The sequence below is a fragment of the Saccopteryx bilineata genome, chromosome 6, assembly GCF_036850765.1.
Source record: "Saccopteryx bilineata isolate mSacBil1 chromosome 6, mSacBil1_pri_phased_curated, whole genome shotgun sequence".
Classification (NCBI taxonomy): Eukaryota; Metazoa; Chordata; class Mammalia; order Chiroptera; family Emballonuridae; genus Saccopteryx; species Saccopteryx bilineata.
The window spans coordinates 48,145,392-48,167,892 of record NC_089495.1 but is presented as its reverse complement, the minus strand read 5'-3'; the positions used below and the strand labels follow the sequence as shown (position 1 = coordinate 48,167,892).

Sequence of the window (22,501 nt, the reverse complement as noted above, 5' to 3'; positions counted from 1 at the left end):
CAGAGTAACCACAGAGTGAATGCAAATGTTTAAGTGCTACAGTGGACCCTGTGCAGAAAAGTGGGCCCATCTGTTATGTTAATTTAGAGGTGAATTTTGCCCAAATGCAGAGAAATACTCCATTGAAGTCTTAAAAATTATTGCTCTTAATGAAGATAGTAAATTTTTAAACACAATTTGAAAAACAACCAATTCATGAAGTGAAAACTTTTTATATAAATTGCAAGTCAATCAAGTAATTATTTTTGAGAAATGACATGATTTTGGCAAATGGTGTGAATATATCTCACCTTTGTGATTATGGAATTAACCATCCACAGAAAAACTTAAAGAGTGATCATAGAAACTTCCTGCTGCCAATGAATATCGTTCCAAGCATTCCCTTGTTTTTAATGCAAAGCAATCAATGTGGCATGAAAGAATGTACCTACAGTTAAAAAGTTAAAATTCTTTTAGAGGTCAGAATAATGGCCACTGGTTAGGGTTTTTCCAGGATGGCCAACTGGGATGCTGGCATGTAGAATATCTCTCACCTGAGACCCCAAGTAATTAATCTTTTTTCTCTCTATTCTTGGGGCAAAAGTTGTATCTAGTGAGGAACTATCCTTATGCTGCCAGTGCAGAAATTATTTTACATTTAAAGAATGGTCAATCCTTTGTTCAAATTTTAAAAAGCTACCGATTCAATATATCTTGGGCTTGTTTCCTTGTCATTATTTATAAGTGCAAGATCTGTTACAATCTGAGATGCAGTCAGTCTATGATTTAAACAAAAAGAATTAGGACTTGGTCAGGTTAATTTCATTAAAAGGTTTCAGATCTTGGAGAATTAATGAATGTAAGAGAAAGGTTAACCCCCAGGGTTCCTAGTTGGTGAATAAACACATCAACAGGAAATCACATTATTCCCTTGAATGACTTCTGATGTTGCTATAGTCAGTTGATTTGAAGGAATGTAAAATGATGAACACAAACAGGTTACAGACATGAAACTTTCATTACCACCATGGAGCCAACAGCTTTTTTTCTTTATTTTTCATGAGGTAGGTTATTTTAATCTTAAATGTTGGTAACAACAGTCAGCATAGAATTTGCCATTTCCAATACAATTTTCCCTAAGAAAATATTTCTAGCATAATTGACAGAAAGCACTGTCTGTCCATTATTTCCATATTTGACTATGGTCTCAGAGGCAGAAAAACATGGTGAATGTAAGAAGAAGCTGAAGGACTAAGCAATTTTTTTTTTTTCATATTGATCTGAGAGCACTAGTCTTTTTCAACCATATATTTGAGGGGGAATTGGTTATAATAAGTACAATATATGGATGTTGACAAGGAATAGAAGGTAGGCCAGAATGGTGATTAGTCAATGTGACAAATGACACTGCTGATATCATGATCTGAAAATTAGGGTGTCCATGCTTAGTAGTGGGCAAAGGTAATTAAGACACAATTCCCTCCATCAATAATATAGTACCACTGGGTTAATATTCTAGAATTAATATTCTAGACTTGCTCATTTAGGGAAAGCCATATGTATTTTTACCATAGTTATTTAAATAATATGTCAAATAGATATTCTCTCTAGAATATTTTTAAATTGAATTTATTGGATGACATTGGTTTGCAAAACCATACAGGTTTCAAGTGTACAACTCAACAATCCACCATCATGCACCCTCTGCCTCTAGCAATGTCTCTTTCTGTCCTTATTTCCCCCGTCTTTGCTTATATCCACCAGCCCCCCACCCCCCTTTCTCTCTGGTTATCACCACATTACTGACTGTGTCTGTGAGTTATGTATATATGTGTTTTGACTAATTTCTTCACCTTCTTTCATCCAGTCTCCCAATACCTCTCCCCTCTGATAGCTGTCAGTCTGTTTCCTGTGACCCTGCCTCTATTTCTATTTTGTTCATTAGTTTATTGTATTCATTAGATTCAACATATAAGTGAGAGCATATGGTATTTGTCTTTCTCTGACTGGCTTATTTCATGAAATTGCTTCTGAAGGTTGTAAATTGGTGCTTAAGACCCTGTTGAAATACAGTTTCCAGCATTCATTCATGAAGTCCCATGCATAAATGGTCATATTTATGTGGGTTTTATTAATATTTATAGCAGAGAGAATAATTAATAAACTGACATAGCAATGGGTGCAAATCTAAACTCGATTTTCCGTTTTGGAGAATCTATGCCTGTTATACTGTTATAAATCAGAAAAAAAAGCAATGACAAAACAAAAAACAAAAGCAAACAAAAAAACGCTCCTGAATACTTGCAGTGACCCATGAACCAGTGACCAGTCAATATGAGAACCAGCTGGTGCTTCCTCATCCGGTCTTCACCTTTTCAACCAGATGTTTTTAGATTTCACTCTCTATTGAGTCAATTGCTTGGAGGGGGGCAGGGGGAAATCTTCAAATTGCATTACATATCACTCATTTCCCTTTCTTATAGATTTTCCCCTTCTCTCTCTTCCCGGGGCATTGATTTTCTTCCTTGGGTTTCTGAGAAAGCTTTGCTCCCCAGGCATCTTTTTCTGGCTAGAAGGAAGCATTATTCACACTTCCCTGCAGCAACGCAGATATGACACCTGCTGCTAGATAGGAGCTCCAGAGAGTGGTCTGAATTTCTGTCAGGAGCTATGGGAAACCTTTGAAGGAAAGTGATTTAAGAACTCTCATCTCTGAGAATATAAAGGCTCTCGCAGGTGTTTGCTTTATCACCTTGGATTAGATGGTATCTTTTGTGAGATTCTGCATCTTTGTAATTCTCTGCAGACTGGGATGGGCTCACAGAAGGAATGGCACCCCATCTTGAGGTGTATTGGAGGCCCTCAGGATGTCCCACCACTGCCTCCCATTCAGCCACCTCACTAGCTCTGGCTGTGAAGAATGGAAACTTTATAAATGTAATGACAGCAAGAGTGATCTCTAATAACCCTTTGTGAACGTAGATCTGGATAGCCATTATCAGAGATAATAATAGCAGACATTATTCACGTGTGCTTTCTGGGCTGTAAAATATTCTCACAAACAATTCTTGGCTGATTCTCACAGTCTCCATGAAAGGCAGGTAAAGCAGGTATCATTCTCATCTCATTTTACAGAAGAGAACAGATAAGCCCTGACAGGTAAAATGATCTGGAGGAGATCGGCCCTGTGCTCCTGGAAAATAGTGGTGGTCAAGAAATTCCCCCACCCTCTTGTGTTGTGGTAAATGGCTTACTACAATGAAGCACCCTTGTCCATGACTTAGATATGACTCACCAATGACCTCATCCTTTCTCTGTGTCCGGGCCAGATATGGACCTTCTAGTTCCTATTCTTTGCCTCAGGAGTGACTGATCAGCTGAATTGTTTGACCAATTGATACAAAATACCTGATAACTTAATCTAGTCAAATGTTACTCCGACTGATCTCCTTTGCCCAGCCCTCTGAACTTTGACCGACCCAAAGCCTAAGCCAGCATCAAAATGTGGAATTGCTCTTTAAGTCCCTTCCAAAGAATTGGCTAACCTCAGGGACAGGCATTTTCACTTCAACTGTACTACTGTGCCATCCACCCAACCACCCAGCCACCAAGTTTGAGATAATCTTGCAGTCAAATTTTTCTTCCTATTTATCAGCCATAGTCTTTTTGAATAAACTCCTTTCTTACTTAAGTCAGGGTTTGGTTTTTATCTGACAGATCACAGGCTAAAGATAAAAAGTAGTCTCCTGTACCTGACCAAGTGGTGGTCAGTGGATAGAGCATCAGACTGGGATGCAGAGGATCCAGGTCTGAAACCCTGAGGTCACCAACTTGAGTGCGGGCTCATCCAGCTTGAGCACGGGGTCATTGGCTTGAGTGTGAGATCATAGAAATGACCCCATGGTCATTGGCTCAAGCCTAAAGGTCGCTGGCTTGATCAAGGCATCATGCGCTCTGCTATAGCCCCCTTGTCAAGACACATGTGAGAAAGAAGTCAATAAACAACTAAGGTGCTGCAACAAAGAATTGCTCCTCTTTTTCTTCCTGTCTGTCCCTATCTGTCCCCCTCTCTGTCTCTCTCTCTCTGTCACAAAACAAACAAAAAAGCAAAACAAAAGTGGTCTGTCACCAGCTTAAGTCACCCACATGGTCTGAGTATCACACCTGCTGAGGTGAGTGGTTGAGTTGCAGCCCTGACCTCAGGCCCTGCTTACTCCAGTCTTGCTTCCCCTGGCTTGATCTCTGTGTTCTTGCAACATTGCAAACTGTTGGGGCCTCTGGAACGAAGCCCATTCACAAGAACTGAAGAGCAGTCCCAAATGACATCGGGTACTCCAGGGAAGATTTCTGTTGCTTGGTTTACGCTGTATTTTATCTTAACCCGGAACATGTCACCTTTGTCCCGCAAAAGGAGAGAAGGAACTGAAAAGCCAGCTGCAAAAAATAAGAAATCTTTTCAGTGCTGACGTTTTATTTGGGGTATCAGACATTCTTATATAGAGGTTAGTTAAAATAATCCAAAGCAATTTGATTCTATTCAGCTTGAAGAGCAGTGCTGAGAACCGCACACATGCTGATGATATACAGTTCAGAGACGCTGGAGAGACGGGTGGACAAAGCCAGGCTTGCCCTTAAAGATTTTATGGTCTCATGGAGAATTCAGACACTAGGACTGGACTGGAGAAACAAGCCTCCGGATTCCCTCTAAACTGGGCGATCAGCCCTTTGGTAGTTGGGTGGTGGTCTCAGTAGTGGTATAGCTTGTTGGCTCCTTCAGACAGTTTTCTTTTCCACAATACCAACTATAGTGGAAAGATTTCAGGAAGAAATTAGAAATTTTATCATTACAATGCTTTATAATGTTGATAATCTAAGACTTTTAAAGCCAATATTTCTGCAGCTTTTTGGTTCATATGTGTGACCACAGGTCTCCACTGAATAGATACTCTCCATTTTGCTCTGGAGAAAACTTGTCAGTGGACTAAGTGCAATATTCCCTGCTTTTGTGGCTGGATCCCATAAAACCCAATGTATTCTGAAGGAAGTGATCAATAAGCAAATGGCTCAAGCTTATACACATACCAAGAAACAAAGCATCTAATTAACAGCTAGATCAGGGTGCGAGGCAATTGCTGATAAAGAGTGGGGACCCTGCCCGGGCTGGAGGACCCCTGGATCAGAGAATCAGGGCTGGCGGTGTGATATATCAATGCGAGGCAGCTGTCACAAGTGAGAACACAGCCAGGACCCTCAGGCTGTGCTCATTAAGGCTTCACAGATTTCCCTATCATTTGTTGACCTGGTCTAAAGCGAGGCCCATTTTCATTGCCCTGAGAAAGGAGTCCTGGATCAGAAAGAATACCCAATTTGAGATTCCACATGGGTTTGGCTCTGAAGATCAGTTGGTAGAACAGAAATGAGTCATTCTTTGCAGCCAGTGAGGCCACAGGAAAGACAGCAAGCACGGGGCAAAGGCAGGTTTCTGGAACAGGATAGTTTGGTGCCCTGCCCAACGGTCTGAAAGAGACAATTGGCGAGAAAAGGCCAACATGCTCCTTGCAATGAATCACTGAGGGATATTTCAGTTAATTGTGAGTCCCACCAAGGGTGTCAAGAGAGCACTGACTCTTTCCTGTCTCATGGCTTAAAGAGGAAGAGAAAGAGGCTTTTCTCTCTTCTGTACCTGTGAGAGCCCACCACTGAATGTCCTCTGGCAGGAGAGGAAGGAATTGAGTTCATTGAGAAAGCTTTCCCTGTGATATTATCTACCTGTAGCCAGCCTGATGTTCCCCAGTTGAGAGTTTTATGGTTGAGCTTCCAGTGTTTCACCCAGTATGGTCCTATGTGATGTTTCTAATGTGAAATGCAGACTCTGAGAGAGAGGGCTATACCTGGAGTGATATCTCCTAAGACAACTGTCCTAATGCTCCAAGTAAGACAGAGGAGGTCAAGACTGTACCTGTGGGAGGTGCTGTATCTCTCAAGTCTGTTGACACAGCTTGAGAAGTAGGACTAGTACTTTGGCAATAAACATATGAAAAACTAAGTTTCTGCTCTCTTTCTCAATCTGCTTTTCTTCCTTATCATGCCAGAGGCTGAAAAATAAAATCCATTTTTTTTTGTTTGTTATTTTGGGGGAAAAGGACAACTGGTTAGATTCTGCAGGCAGATAAAAGGCCATAATTCAGGTTGCACTAACCAATTACAGATAATAAAATGATACCCACTGGGATGGTTATATTTATACATGTTGACTTCACCAGGCTATGGTGCCCAGCTGTTTCTTCAAACACAAGTTTAGATGTTGTTGTGAAGGTATTTTTTTAGATGTGATTAACAGTTGCATCAAGAGGCTTTGAGTAAAGCCAATTAATCTCCATAATATGAGCGGGACTTATTTATTGAGTTGTAGGTCTTCAGAGTAAAAACAGGTTTACAGAAAATGAGGAAATTCTGCCTCAAATTTAGGAATCTTGCCTAAGTTTCTAGCTTGCAGACTTTGGACTCAACACTGTAACACAGTGGTTCTCAAAGTGTGCGCCAGGGTACACTGGTGCGCCCTTGAAGATTTCCAGGTGTGCCTTATGGTATTTCAGAGAAATATGTGCCTGTTGGGGACCAAAAAACCAAGAGATTTTGGAGTTTATATTTTTGGGGAACAGAGGTGTGGGGAATTGGCTGTAAGCTGACAGTCTGCCCAACCCCCCACCTCACTTGCCTAATTAGATTGCAAAAGCTGTTAAGCTGTGGTGCTGGTTTACACTACAGCCCCCCCCCCCCCATGCTTCCCAGAAAGACTGGAGGCAACTTTCTTTTATCCTTTGTTTGGTGTAAAGTTAAGATGATATGTATGGTGGGGGTTTTCTGCACTCAACACAAGAGTAAAAAGAGAAGAATTCTTCAATGTATTGACGAGGAAATGAGAGTTTGCCTTTCAAATATATGCCCAAACATTGAAGAAATTGCTAGGACACATCAGGCTCATGTTTCTCATAAACACAAGAATAAAAAAACTTAACACATTCATGCCAGGACCTGTAGAATTTACTAAATCTTACTAAGAATGTATCTATGTATATAAAAAGATAACTTTTTTGGCGTTTTTTAAATTTTTTAATCCCTCTTTTTTACAAATTCTAAAGAGCATAACTCAAAAAATATAAAAATGTTTTTAATGTCAGAATAAATTTAATTTTGTCATATTTATTTCATTTAATTACCATAAAAAGCACGCTTGGACTTTATATATATATTTTAATATTTGACTTAATTATTATAACATATTTCTCAGAAATTTGTATGTAGTGTGCCTATAATTATTTGTAGAATTTTAAATGCGCCCCGACTTCAAAAAGTTTGAGAACCACTGCCATAGAGTCATGTCTATGATCCTATACTCAAGCCAGATGAACATGCGCTCAAGCTGGCAATTTCAGGGTTTTGAACCTGGGTCTTCAGTGTCCCGGGCCAAAGTTCTATCTACTGCACTATGGCCTGGTCAGGCTTGCCTGGCTAATATTTTGGAATCTGTTGAAAGACTTTGCTTGAAAAGAGTGCCACTGCTAAACAATGTATTGGAAACCACCTATATACCATATGCCACTTCTTACAAAGAAACAGGCAAACACATCATTCATCTGGCTATAGAAATAGCTTTTGCTTCAGGCTTTGTAAATCCAGGTTTTCTTTTACATGCCTTGTCCTATTCCTCATGGGTAGGGCATCAGTGGCCAGTCACTGCTGATGGGTGGTGCTCTTGAGCCATCACTGAGAAGATAGTGAATAGCATTGCTCTGGCCATTCTCTCCATCCTTGTTCTCTTTGAGTCCCCTTGAATTGCCATATGTGCAATGCAGGTGTGGTCTGTTCACCTTGGGGGTTCTGTGTCAAGTCTTCTATCCCTTATGCTTTCTCGTACCCTTGGAAACAACAGCGTCCTGTAATTAAAGGCAGTGGGTAGCATGATGATAAGTTTAGTTTAGTATCAGTGTCTGGCCCCCCTAAGGACCAGGGAACATTATGGCTATAGTTTTCCCATCTGCATTAACCAAACTGTTTATATGCTTCTGTAAAATAAGAGAGGGGGCAGTTTTTAATTTTTCTCAGCACGCTGTCTGCTCTACTGGCTTCAGGAAAATAGTGGAGATGAGTCCCACAGGAATTGTCAGGCTGTTTCTCTTAACTGAAAATGTAGGGTGCTATGGCTTTAAGTGCATTGTTATTCTGCCCGTGGCTTCACTGCAGAATGAACAACAGTGATATTCTGCTGAACATCAGTTACAGATGTTTTAGGAAGGGCTCAGAGGTTTTGTGAGAATGGAGGTGTATTACTCAAGTGTAATGAGCCAAAAAAAAAAAAAAATCTCGTTTCCATGCACCAGAAAAGACCCATGCCCTGGCTATATAAGATCTCTTTCTGCTTTATTATGGGCTTTGAAGGTACAGGGTATTCTCTCAGCCTTATGGGCACAAACGTGAAAGGAACATTCTGGCTAAGGAGCTGAGATGAAACGAGTATCAGGGAAACAGCTTTGGCCAACTAATTATAGATGAAATATTCAAATACAGAGTTTGCAAAGTGCTAGCAATCTAGTGGCTTTACCCACGTCTCCCTCCTCGCCACACATGAGAAAAAGATTTAAAATGGTCAACTCAGAGTTAATTCTTTTACAAATTCACTATTTATTTTTATTATGTACAAAAAGTAAACTCCAAATGAACATAAAACTAAATAAAATCCTTTCAGCTGCACTGACTTTAATTTCTTATTATCTTATAATCACAATTAATCATATAAACAATAGATTGTCACCACAATGTTACAATTGTTATACAGAAAGAATGTGATATTTGGTTATTTTAAGAATGTTATACAGAGAAAAATAAATCATAAAGCAGCTGGGGTAGAGTGAATGTTCAAAGGATACTGAAATAATCACTCCATTACAAGAAATAATCTAAACAGCAAATCTTCAATCAAGAATAATGGAGTTAGGCCCTGGCTGGTTAGCTCAGTGGTACAGCATGGGCCCAACATGTGGAAGTCCCAGGTTCAATTCATGGCCAGGGCACACAGGCCATCTGCTTCTCTACCCTTTACCCTCTTCTTTCTATCTCTTTCTTCCCCTCCTGCAGCCAAGTCTCTATTGGAGCAAAGTTGGCCTGGGCACTGAGGATGACTCCATACCTCCATCTCAGGAGCTAGAATGGCTTTGGTTGCAACAGAGCAATGACCCAGATGAGCAGAGCATCGCCCCTAGTGGGCTTGCCAGGTGGATCCTGGCTGGGAGCATGCGGGAGTCTGTCTCTGCCTCCCCGCTTCTCACTTCAGAAAAATACAAAATAATAATAATAATAATAATAATAATAATAATAATAATAAAAGAATAATGTAGTAAAAGGCCCAAATACACTTCTGCTTGGTTGACTCAACATAAGTGGACCAAGAATAATTTGTAATCACTTTGCATTTTAATTTCCCCAAAGAACACAAACACAATTTGGTTGTGGGATCCCTAAACTGTGAGTTCAGAGCAAGTTTTGCAGAGTACCATTATTTCCATAGGAGATTCTGGTAGCAGGGGAGTCATTTGGAATTAAAGACAGCAACAGTGTGATGAGATCAACTAACTATGCCTTTGCTGATTTATGAAAAAATGGACAACGATAGCATCAAGCTGATGATAGCATCACAAATGTAAAGATTTTTTTTTCTCTTTTTTTAGGTGAGAGGAGGGGAGATAGTGAGTCAGACTCTTGCGTGCGCCCTAACCAGGATCCATCTGGCAACCCCATCTAGGGCCTGATGCTTGAGTACTGAGCTATTTTTAGTGCCTGAGGCTGATGCGCTCCAATGGAGATATCCTCAGCACCCTGGGGCCATGCTTGAATCAATCCAGCCACTGGCTGCTGGAGGGGAAGAGTGAGAGAAGGGGGAGAGGGAAGAGGTGAAGAAGCAGATGGTCACTTCTCCTGTGTGCCCTGACCAGGAATTGAACCCAGAACATCCATATGCTGGCTGACATTCTATCCACTGAGCCACCAACCAGGGCCAAGATTTTTTTTATGAGCTGAATTGTTTTACATTTTTTGTTAAACTCAATTAAAATACTTTTAAGGAAATTTAACTTCTTTACACAGCTATGTCTCTCAAATAATTTCTGTAAGGTTTGTTTTATATCATTAAGCTCCTTGGATCAATTTCTTTGTCTGGTACCTGTACACACAATTCACTTTGAAGCAGGCAATAATGTCATTAGAGTGACTTGTTCTGATCTCTAAATATCTTGTCTATTTTAAAAAATAACATGAGAAAATAATATACTTTTTAAAATTCAGAATCTGTAGTTTGTAAAACTACTAACATTTTAGCATGAGTTCAGTGCTGACCTTTTCAGATCAATTGTAAATAATAAATTCTCCCAAGAGAAATATTTCTAGTGGAAGAATGAAAACGTGAACCAAAGCTATAGCTCCTGTACCATAAATATTAGCCACTTTGGGCTTAGCACTCTTTAAGAGATAGTAATAATACACATATAATATATACCTTAGTTTATAAAGACAGAATATATGGAATTTTTGAATGATCTATGTCTGCTGTTGGTATAGTTTCTAATATTGCTAATACTGCCATTATGCAAAATTTCTCAAACACATGGTAATAGCTCATCACATATACAGCTTTGACAGACCAGTTTTTATGCCTTCTTATGCACAAAAAATTGGAATTCAATTATGTATCAATTATGTATTGATCGCTGACTGGACAATGGAGGAAAATGTAAGGAAGCAGTTTCCACCTTTAGAGTGCCATCTGAACTGATTTCCACCTAAATATCTAGAAGGTCATCTCCGCTTTCGTCACTCTCCACAGTCAGCTGGCGGGTCCACCACTTCTTAACTTCAGAACCACAGGAAGCTGTGTCAGTCATGGGGTTCATTTTGCACACTACAGATTTCATTGTTGTCCTCCCTCCGAACCGCAAGTTCACTGATGACACCGAGTGGCTTATTGGTTTTGGTGCTGTGGAATTAACAAAAGTCCTATGAGCAATGTGGTGTTTTACTCTATTGCAAGTCACTCTTGAAAAACCATGATATCCCCATTTAATGTTTTTGGTGAACAAATCTTAGCCACAGAATAGGAAACCTTTTCAGCATTTGATTCTTTATATTCATAATAGACTTTAAAATTATGTTCAGGGACAACTAGTAATACCATTTCAAAAAGAATGCTGCTTGCTTCTTGCACTCTGAGATAATTACAAAGACTAAAAGAAAAAATCACTAAAAGTTCCAGTTTGGGCAAATATGTGTCATAGAAATATGTGTGAGTCAGTTATTAGTTTTATACATACAAAGAAAAAAAAAAACAAAGGAAAAAGCAGGACATTATAACCAATAGTGAGGAGAGAAGAAGGAATGCAGGACATATGGAAAGAATGATGTGGGGAAATATTTGTGTGTGTGTGTGTGTGTGTGTGTGTGTGTGTGTGTAAAAATAAATTGAAGTATAGCAGCAGTGACAAAGGAACAATTTGGGGACATGTTTAAAATTTTCCCAGGGCACTCATCTTTCCAATCCAGGAATTTGACTGAAGCAGTGCATGTGAAGACTTTGTTGTCATACTCATGGCTTTGGGACTCCACCATCATGGTTTTGGATCCCATTTCGGTGACCTGCAGCGGTACCCAATGGCAAATTTGTGTCTCAAAACCCATTTCCTCAATTGTTAAAATGAAGAGAACGCAGATCTCCACATTGGACTATCATGAGAATTAAAATAGATTCAATGAAATGACCTAAGAAAATGCACAGCAGAACTACCTTATGATCCATTATTCCTATTCCTGGGTATATATATTTGAGGAAATACAATAAGTATGTTGCAGAGATATCAGCACTCCCGTGTTTATTGCAGGGTTGTTCACAATAGTTAAGATGTGGAAATAGCCTAAGTATCCTTCAGTGGATGAATGGTTGCAACAACACATAAGAATATAAAGGACATTATGCTAAGTAAAATAAGTCAGAAACAGAAAGAAAAATACTATATGATCTCACTTATATGTGGGATCCAAAAAAGTCAAAATTCACATAAGCAGAGAGAGCAGAGAAAGTCCAATGATAGTTAGCAGGGCGGGGCCACAGGGGAGATGGGGAGGTGGTCACAGTGTACAGAGTTGCAGTTATACAAAATGAATGAGTTCTGGAAATCTCCCGGGATCCTAGTGAACAATACCGTACTGTATACTGGACATTTGCTGAGAGCAGCTCCTATGTGTTCCCACCACACACACACAAATGGTAACTGTGCGAACTGAAGGGTACTTGCTGCCTGCAGTCATCTTTCCACACTGGATATGTTAATAAAAACATCACATGGTACACTTTAAAATGTCATTTTTAAATAAAAAGTAAAATAATAGGGAGAAAGAGAAAAAAAGTAAAAAGAAAAAAATGCATAGCAAAGCACCTGGTACATTGTTGGTGCCCCTTAAAATGCTTTTTTTTTTATTTTGCCCTTTGCCTCTTCAAACTCAGCATGTCTTCAATTCTATTTCCGCACGTCTATTTCTGACATTGTGGCCACCTCTAAGCTTAGGCCACAGGATGTACTCTTGACAACATCCTTTCTTTTATCCATTTAAGTGAACACCAAGGACCATGCATTTCCCCTGGGTCCTCTCTCCTACTTGTCCCTCCGCGTCTGGACCACTGCCACCACCTTTGGCCACGTCATCAGCGCATGCCCAACTATATCATCCTCTGGCCTCTAATCCTGCCTCAGGCTCAGCAGAACATGTACTCTCTCTTCTGCTGCCAAGTCACTCTTCCTAGAGCACTCATTCCAAATGTCAGGTGTAGCTCAGAAAACTTTATTGGTTCTTAAGAGCCTGCAGGGTGGAGTGAAATGGGTCGGCTTTCATGGCCTGACCCACTACATACTCAATCTTGTTTCCCATCACTCCCAGATTTGCTTTGCCAGGTGGAAGCTGGGTTCTCTCTGATCCCTAAATAATAAACTCCTGGATATGAAAATAGTTTCCTTTCTAGTGTGAAGATCTACTGGACAGCTTTTAGCCTCAAAAATCTAAGTTATACTGACTTCCACTTTGAAGGACAACCACTGCAGAAGAGTTTGCAACATCAGCCAACCTCTCACTTGGAGTGGGCTGAAGAAGGGGCACAATGAAAGAGCGCTAGGAAACCCTTACTTTCCTGGGGACCCAGTTAGTGACAGAGGAAGACCCCAAGGGAAGGACAAGGGGCTGTGCAGGGCACTGCGCCCCCTCCACTCCTGAGTCCCCTTAATGGGATTGCCCTGGCTTTCCCAAACCCCCTGTTCCCCTAGAAGAAACTTCTCTCACTGAATGTAGAGAAGAATAGGATTCTGAGGATTAAGTGAGGCAACACACACAGTGCACCTGTAATATTGACTGGCGTACAGGAAGCAGTATAGCACTAATATATCATATATCATATTATCTGCCATGTCGTATCATGTAGCACTATATAAGTTCTGTTGTTGTTTCTTCGAGAGCTGTGACATTCTCTAAAAATGATTGTATTTGCTCACTTCCTCTTAGATTAAATAAATGTTGGCCTGTCTTTGAGAATGCTTTGAATGCACACAGGAAGCCCTTGGTAATCTCTCTCTCTCTCTTTTGGAGCTTGGCTATGATATCTCACTTTGTTAACAAGTGCTGCCTTCTTACCCATGATAGCTGTAAATGAGGGCCAATGCAGTTCTATTTAGAGAAGTTATTCTGTGTAATACAGTTTTAATAAGGAGATATGATTTTCATATCTATAAATAACTTTAGATGCAGACCCGTATTTCGAAATCTAAGATCCCAAACACAGAATGTGTAGATACCTTTAATATGCTCCAGTCAATGAAGAAAGGCCTTGATGTACATACCCGAGGGCAGACGCCACTGCCCGAACTTCCTCTGGGGTTTCCCGGCATCTGCTGCGTCCTGCCGGCTCCCTCCTCTGTCTGACAGGGTGGGACTCAGAAGCTGCTGCTGGCTGCTTGTCTGCATGGGGGAAGGAGGAAGCAGTTATTTGTGTAATGCTGTGCTCTTCTCCTTTCTGCACTGCCCTGGGCCCTCATTTTATTTGAAGAAAGGAAGAAAACATGCTTGTCATTAGAGGAATGGGTAAAAGAGTTGTGGTTCATACTCACAATTAAATACTACCTGGCATAAAAAAGAATGAAATCTTATCTTTTGCAACAGTACGGAGAGACGAGAGGATATTATGCTACATGAAATCAGTCAGACAGAGGCAGACAAACACCATATAATTTCATTTATATGTGGAATCTAAAGAAGGAAACAAACAAAATAGTAACAAACTCATAGATACAGAGAACAGACTGATGTTTTCCAAAGGGAATGAAGGGAACAGACTGATATTTTCCAAGGGAAATGGGGAGAATGGGTGAAAAAGGTGAAAAGAATTAGGAAATACAAACTGGGAGTTACAAAATAGTTACGGGATGTCAAGTGCAGCACAGGGAACACAGTCAGTGACATGGTAATAACTATGTGGGGGACCCGGTGGGGACTGGGAATGTCACTGTACTGCAAGGTACGTGACTGTCTAACCACTATGCGGTCCATCGAAATTAATTCAGAAAAATAGAAAGAAAGAAAACATGGCAGGAAACAAGTGGGAAAAACAATACGGAGCTATAGTGTCCACAATGGGGACAGGAAAGAGAAAATGGGTAAAAGAGTCAGGAAGTGGAAGAGTCACCACTGCACACCCTGAAGAAAGGAGGCCCCACTCTCCAGGTAGCGTCTTTTCTCTGACACCCCTGCAGGAATGCACCACCACCCTGGCCACATTCCCTCCACACCTGGTAGCCATTCACTAGAGCAAGGATGGTGACATTTCAGTAAGGTGACATTTCGGGGCGGTGGGGACTGGCTATTTGGGGGAAGCATACTCTTGCCAACCTGGAGGTCAATGCCTAGAGCTTCAGGAAGAAAATTCTCTGCAGACAAAGCTGTGATGGGCCCTGGAGGAGATCAAAGCTTATACCAATTAAGACTAAAGTCAAAGACAAATGCTCAGACCCTCCACACACATTCCCTCTCTCTGGTTCATCATCACCTTCCCCTTTCTTATCAGCACCTGAGCCTTCCCACTACTTGAATATCCCCTCTTGGAGTTTTCAGTACCTCTTGGATTTTATTTATTTTTTTTAACCTAAAAGCCAGAGAGCTCTGCCATCATCGCTTTCCCTGACTCAGCCTCATCTGACTATTCTGATTGTATCTCAGCCCACACAGGAGGCACTGCCGGCCATCCTCAGGGCATGTAGGTGCCAGGGCCATTGTAGAAGTCTCCCACTCCCCCTTTGTTGACCTTCCCTGAATAAGTCCCTGTAATCGGTGGCAGATGACTCCTATAAGCTGGGGAGCCAACAACATGAAATCCACTCAAATTTGGGCTATAAACAAGAAGGCTCCTTTGAGCATCCCACTGGACCAGGAAGCCTCAGGCTTCAGTAGTTATCACTGGCCCCTGACTGTGTCCCTATACAATCTGAAGCATGATGCTGCCAGGGGACTTCTTTCAGAATGCTGGATCAACTCAACCCAACCCATAACTGTATCCTCACAAAGGGCCCCTCTCCCCCTCCCCTCCGCCTCTCTGCCAGCTGTTTCTCACAGCACAGGGCTCTCCAGGACCCTGGGGACTCCCTGTGGTTTTTTTATGGGCATGCAAATTGAGTTTGGAAATGAAGATATGCTGTGCCCTAATAAATAGAAGGCCCTCAAGTTAATCGTCCCCAAATCCCATATGCTCTTCTTGTGCCCAAACGAGGAAAAACAAATCCTCATTGAATCTGGCTATTTGAAAAGGTTGAAGGCCAGTTTCAAACATTTTCACTGATTTTCTGCAAGTTTCTATGACTTAGTAGGAGAAAACGGTTAAGGCAGAACTTCAGACAAACCATGTTCTTCTAAGTCTTGTAACAGAGCCAGGCTCAAATCAAGCCCTTAAAGAGGTGATGCTATCACTTTAAAGTGGAAAATATCAACAGAATTATTAAATCCAGGGCATTAACATTATTTTAGCAACTATACAAATCAGAGTCTTTTGAAATAACTTCAACCAACTCCAGGACGGCGAAGACACAAACATAATCTGGATCATCATATTCCAACTATTGTTGTTTAACTTAAAAACTGCTTATGAGGCCCTGGCTGGTGACTCAGTGGATAGAAAGTTGGCCCAGCATATGGATGTCCTGGGTACGATTCCTGGTCAGGGTACACAAGAGAAGCGACCATCTGTTTCCCCCCGCCCCCTTTTCTCCTTCTTCCCCTCCCACAGCCAGTGGCTTGATTGGTTCTAGAGTGGCCCTGAGCACTAAGGATAGCTCGGCTGGTCAGAACACATCAGCCTTAGATGCTAAAAATAGATCGGTACTAGAGCATTGGGGTTGCCAGGTGGATCGCAGTCAGGGTGCATGAGTGAATCTGTCTCACTATCTCCCCTCCTCCTACCTAAAAGAAACAAAACAAAACAACAACAACAACAACTGCCTATGAGATCTATTACCACTTTGTTTGAAATGGCTATGTGAACAGCATTCATTTATCTTTTACTTTTAAAAAATACACAGAATGTCCTTGAATAAAGGACACCTCATACCCATACCTCAGTTTGCATATTGTTATCCTGACTGTTAGCGTGCATGTCTTCACTGGGCTGAGTGGTCTCGATGCTGGGGGGGTTCAGAAAGCGGCTCAGCTCCTGTTGTTGGCTCTCCCTCAGGCTGTGGATGATGCTGCACGACTGCTGCTGTTTCTATGGAAATACGATTGTTATTTTAGAAATGGAAAAGTCAGTCCAACATCCCCTGCCTCTATTAGTCAAATTATACCGTTATTTCCTTCTCTCTCCTCCAAAAACCCTGTAGGCTTGATGACCTCTTAGGGATTTTCAATTCCTTATTCTTTAACTAATTTTCCTGATAATTATCAGACTGCTATGAAGAAAGGCTTAGAGACTTAGGGATTGCTTACTCCTTCCATTTTCAGTAGCATAACAGTTGAAGTAGTGTTCATTGATACTAGCTTGTGTTTTATTTAAAATAAACTTTTTAAAATCATTAATGCTGGTGGTCTGTTATTTTTCTCCTTCTCGTCTTATTCTATGTTCGCTAAACCAATGTGAACCACCCCTTTCCTTTATGTCGAAAGAGGCAGAGAGCCTTGGGTGGGAGAGTGAAACCCTCATTCCTGTCTGGGTTCTAGACTGGAGCAGGCCAGCCCAGCAGGCTGGTCTGTGTTGGAACACACAGGGGCCCGGGCAGTCCGGTCGTGGGTCAGCTCTCTGAGCTTTCTCAGGGCCTCTGGAGGGCAGATTTCATTCCTGGAACTAGCAAAGCTCCAGTGGACCGGTTGTGACAGCTGCCCGGCCACAGGAGATTGGGCTGTTTTGTTTCTTTGGGGCCTTTTTTTATCCAATATGTTTCTGTAGTTAATGTTGTTTTGAGAAACTGGATTTTAAAAATATTTTACGTATAAATGTTTAGTGATTGATTTGAATTTTTGCCCCATGTGTAAAGCATAGGTTAGAAGCATTCATAAAATTAATTACCCAATAGAAATGCCATTGTAAACACAATGTACACAAATACAGTAAATACTCATTGACTTATGAGTTACAGAATCTTACAAGCTTATAGTTCAGGAAGTAGCAAATAGATCGTTAAACTCCCAGAAAAGATGGTCTTTGATAAAAGACCACACAAAATTATCAACATTACGGTAGAATTTTAGGAACAATTTAAAAGTAGTTTTGTAAATTCATTTGCCAATCAATATATAGATTTCTAGCAGTTTAAACAGCTCAGTTTAATAAATGGACAGCATAAATATTTTAGTACCATTAAGCTGCTCCTTAAACATTCACACTGTATTATAAAAATGTGATTTAGTGGATATGTCTTATGGACTTTGCTTAAGAGGGCACAGCTGAGCCTGACCTGTGGTGGCGCAGTGGGATAAAGCATCGACCTGGAACACTGAGGTTGCTGGTTCGAAACCCTGGGCTTGCTTGGTCAAGGCACATATGGGAGTTGATGCTCCCTGTTCCTCCCCCTTCTCTCTCTTTCCCTCTTTCTCCTCTCACTCTCTCTCCTCTCTGAAAGTTGAATAAATAAAGTCTTAAAAAAAAAAGAGGGTACAGCTGAATTTGGACCCAAGTCAAGGTTTGAATCATTATCTAACCACCATAAGTGGATGAAGTTGACATAGTTGAAGGAACGGAAGGCTAATCACTGAAGGATTTTATTAATCCCTTTGTTCACGAAGCTCTTGGGGAGGAAATAAAATCCTGGATGCTTCCGGTTCACTCACGGCTCTGATGCGCTTTAAGCACTTTTTCAGCCACATGCGGATGGTCTGCTTGGCCACTTCCTCCTCGATGGTGTACTCCAGCTGCTCCCTTGCAAGCAGCTCCTCCAACTGCAAACTCTTCCGGATGTCAACCGACCGGTAGGAGAGCATGCTGGTGGGGAAAGTACAACAGCAATTGCCGCTCTGATTACCCTGGGATTTAGACTCCTAGAGATCTCCAGATCCAGAGAGGCCATCACCCAATCCAGCCAGGGTAGCATTCTGAAGCCACCCTGACTAACCGGAGGGCTGGGGCTGGTTATGTCTCCTCACTGTCTCTCTCCTCTCATCTGTAAGCTGGGGATAGTCATGGTATTTACTTTATTAAATAATTAAGGATGTTGATATTTGTGAGGTGCTTATTAATGGTAAAGTGCCATATAATTTGTGAAACAAAAGATCCAGGCTATGCCCTGAAAATCAGCTGCTTAAGGCTCTGGAACTTTCCCTGTAGAAGGAAAACTCTCTTTATTCTCCCCACATTCAGCTCCCACTGGCGATAGTTAATATGCTTGGCTGCAGGTCATGCCTCCTCCGCCCCATATTACCCTCTCAATTTACCTCACTGTCCCCCTGGGTCTTCCTCACTAGTTTTGAGGGATGCAAAGCCAGGCTGAAACCTGCACTCCCGTTCAGCCCTTGGCACAACAGACCCAGACAGTGGCAAATCAAACCAACACAGCTAGTGCATTGCGGGGCATCTCCTGAGCAATAAGGTGACTTGAGTTCAGGCTGAGGGGTCCATGGCCAAAGGGGGCTGCAGCCCCTTCTTTGTGCACCCTGGTACAGCTGCAGAATCCCAGTCATTGCTCCGTCTCTGCTTGGCCCTGGTGGGACCTTAATTTCATCTCCCTAGCCCAAATCACAGCATGGCAACACTAGAGAAGCCCTGACCCACTCAGTACTGGTACAGTGATCTCTTCTTTGTAGAGAGAAGGCTTTTCCCACCATGGAGGAAAAAGGGCATTTGCTCTTTCTTCTCTACCTAATCAAGAATCTCATTAGTGCTGAACTGTTTTCATCATACACTGGGCTAGAGGGATAGGGTCAGCAATGCCACCCTTGACTTTGCCTGGGTTCATTTTATCAGATGCATCACTGTGTTCTAAAGAGGTTGAATTTTAATTATGAATGACAACTGTATGTCTCTGTGCCTCATTTTCAACCTAAAAATATTTGTCACTAGAAGAAAAGACTAGGTGTCATTCTGAGAGAGTTGTCATCCTGTGTTATTCACGGGTGTTTTCTGCCCTGTCTTCCCCTGTCTTTTAGCTTGTTCCCAGAAGAACTGAATAGAGGGAGGTAAGATTGAGACCTTGAGAGAATTCCTCCAGATCCTTCCTTCCTGCCCTGGTATTTTTTAAAATTCTAGTTGAAGCATATTTCTCTATAGCTGAATGTTCCTGAAATCTGTGACACAATACCCACCATTTGATTTGTTAGTTATTTGCAACATGATGAAAACAGCTAGTGCTATTTCAGGCTACCTTTTCTGTGGCATGAACCCCTTTGGCAGTGGAAGCTGTGGGACATTTTTTAGAATAAGGTTTTAGATGTATAAAATAAAATATGTATTATTTCAAAGGAAACCGATTATATCAAAATAAGAGTTCTCAAATTATTTTTTTTGAAAATGAGTACTATAATAACATAAGTGCTTCTTTATTATCGCATTAAATAATATCATTTAGCTGAGGTCAAATGACTACTATCACTTAGATGTACTGATATTCATTAAGGGTATTTTGAGAATATCAGCCACAGGAGAAATGTGACCTGAAAATATCTATGATTTTTACTGGTGACAAAGACATGGGTATTGTTGATACTGCTATGGTTTGTTGCCTGCACTCATCACTGAAAAAAATGTTGCAATCCCGTGAGAAATTAGTGAAAATAAAGTTGTAATTGCTTTACTTTCCAAATCAATGACCCTCTTAGTATTATCCATGGGCTCCTATTGAAGAAGCCATTCTGGTTTAATTGGTCCCCCTCCCAATATTTTGGTGTTCTAATCCTCAGTACCTCTCAATGTGATAGGCCATTGCAGATGGATTAGTTCAGATGAGATCATACTAGAATGAGGTGGATCCCTAATTCAATGTAACCAGATTCCTTATAGAAGTGAAAATGTGGACAAAGACACATATGCACAGAGAGAGCACCATGTGAAGATGAAAGTTAAGATTGGGGTGATGTTTTAATAAGTCAAGAAATGCCAGGGATGGCTGGCAACACCCCAGAAGCTAAAGGAAAGAGTGGGACAGATTTCTCTATTTCCTCAGAAGGAACAAACCCTGCCAGCACCTTAATCTCAGACTTTCAGCTTCCAGAACAGTGGGCCAATCGATTTGTTGTTTAAACCATTCAATGTATGGTATTCTGTTATAGCAGTCACAGCAAACTAACACTGAAGCCTCTCAGCCCTCAGTTTGCCCCTCTGTCCTGTCTCAGTACTCATCAAATGCTCGGAAAACGTGGTTTGTCAACCATCTGACAGCACCCATTGCAGAGTGGTCCAGGCAAATTCTTGTTAGAACCACAGAGAGATCTGAATTTCAGCTCCAGTTTGGCAGCAGAGGCAAGGTACCTGTGAGCAAGTCACTCAATTCTCCTGGACCAGTTCTTCCTTGAAAAATGGAGGGTAGGCCTGAGCTCTCTGAGGTCCCTCAACTTCTCCCCTTCAAGAGCTCCCCTGTTCAGGAAGGGGCACATCTAGGGGTATCAGGCCACAACTTCATCATTAAATCTCAGCGAGAAAGGCCACTGCCAGCCTGAGATGGATGGCCTTGTCTCATCACCAAAGCGGATGTGGCATTTTAGGTTATGGACCTACGTGTTGACTGTGTATCACAGGGCTCTTCAGGATCACAGCTTCCGGTCTCCAGACTCTGTAACACACCGCTGTGAAACACCCCCCTCTACCTTAGTACGTCATGGAAAGTGACATCGCCGCCATTGTGCAGCCTCTCCATTTCATAGCACATGTGCTTGAACAGAAGCTTGTCTTTGTCCAGGTCCACCTCCAGCCGCCCCCGCAGCAGCCGCAGCAGGAACTTCACGCGGAAGGTCGGAATCACCCCCTGGTGGCAGAGCACAGTAACTCATAAATCACCAGAGGCCACAACGGTTCACTGGGGTCTGTTTTCACACCAAAATACCTGAAGTAATTTCACAAAATATGCAAAATAGGGCACCCGGTGGCAAGGAAGTCCCTGGTCTCCCTGGAGGGTGGACAGGAGGGTGTGCGCTGGGAGGGGCAGGTGCCGTAAAGTCCAATCACTGCGATATACACCTGAAACTGTCCGGCTCATGAAAATTAGGGGATATTTCGAAATGAATATGAAGTGATAAAAAAAAAAGAAGCATTTGATTTTTTTTTATTAAATAAGAACATCAGAAAAGCAAATCACAAGTCAAAGAAAGTTGTTTGATTATGCAAAAGAGATGCAAAACCAACTTTTATTTCATTGGTGAAAATGCACTCTACAAAAGGCTGAAAGTACTGGAGCATCTGCACGTTCACTGATCCTCTAAATTTTGTGAGCAGTATAATATCATATGTTATGTCTGCTGTAATTAAAAAATAATTAAAAAATATAACAGAAAAGCTGAACACATGGTGTGCCTCTGGGTCTGTGGGATTTTACAATCGTGCAGTGTTGGGAGCCAAGGAGGGTGGGAAGCTCTCCCTCTGCTTGTCCTGGGCTCCACACGTGCTGGATCAGGCTTTTCTCTTCTAGCATATTCTGCTGACTCAGCCTCTGCTCATATGTTTGCCTAGCACACATGTGGAGTGGGTTGGTAATGCATTAATACAAAAAGTGAAACACACATTGTGCATGATTCTCTTCTCACTTAAGTTGTTCTCCTACGGATCAATCAGTCCTTTCCCGTTCTTCTCTGTTATTAGAACAATCACAAACAAGAGAATTGGGCTCTCAGCTCTGCCCTCTTTCCGGTCAGAGCAGCTCCAGGTTCTGAAAAATCTTCCACATGTCACTCCTTTCTAGGCAATCCTACCATGCCAGCCTAGCCGTGTCTTTAAATTAGGTATTGTGCAAGAGACAGAGGCATTGGTGAGCCATGA

General features: G+C 41.6%; 1 protein-coding gene across 3 annotated transcripts in view; it reads right to left on the bottom strand.

The window, feature by feature from the left end:
- Positions 1-7,855: 7,855 nt before the first annotated feature.
- The window catches only part of NALCN (sodium leak channel, non-selective), a 361,051-nt gene continuing 346,405 nt past the window's right edge, over positions 7,856-22,501 (bottom strand). For 2 of the 3 annotated variants that reach the window (XM_066235656.1, XM_066235654.1), the window contains 5 exons: positions 21,337-21,494; positions 18,373-18,523; positions 16,667-16,816; positions 13,908-14,025; positions 8,708-11,005 (listed from right to left, as the gene is read on the bottom strand). In XM_066235656.1, coding sequence (XP_066091753.1) covers positions 10,812-11,005; positions 13,908-14,025; positions 16,667-16,816; positions 18,373-18,523; positions 21,337-21,494 — 771 coding nt within the window. In that variant the 3' untranslated portion in view covers positions 8,708-10,811. Of the gene's footprint in view, positions 7,917-8,707; positions 11,006-13,907; positions 14,026-16,666; positions 16,817-18,372; positions 18,524-21,336; positions 21,495-22,501 lie in introns of those variants that run through there. The other variant, XM_066235655.1, reaches the window with a different exon arrangement.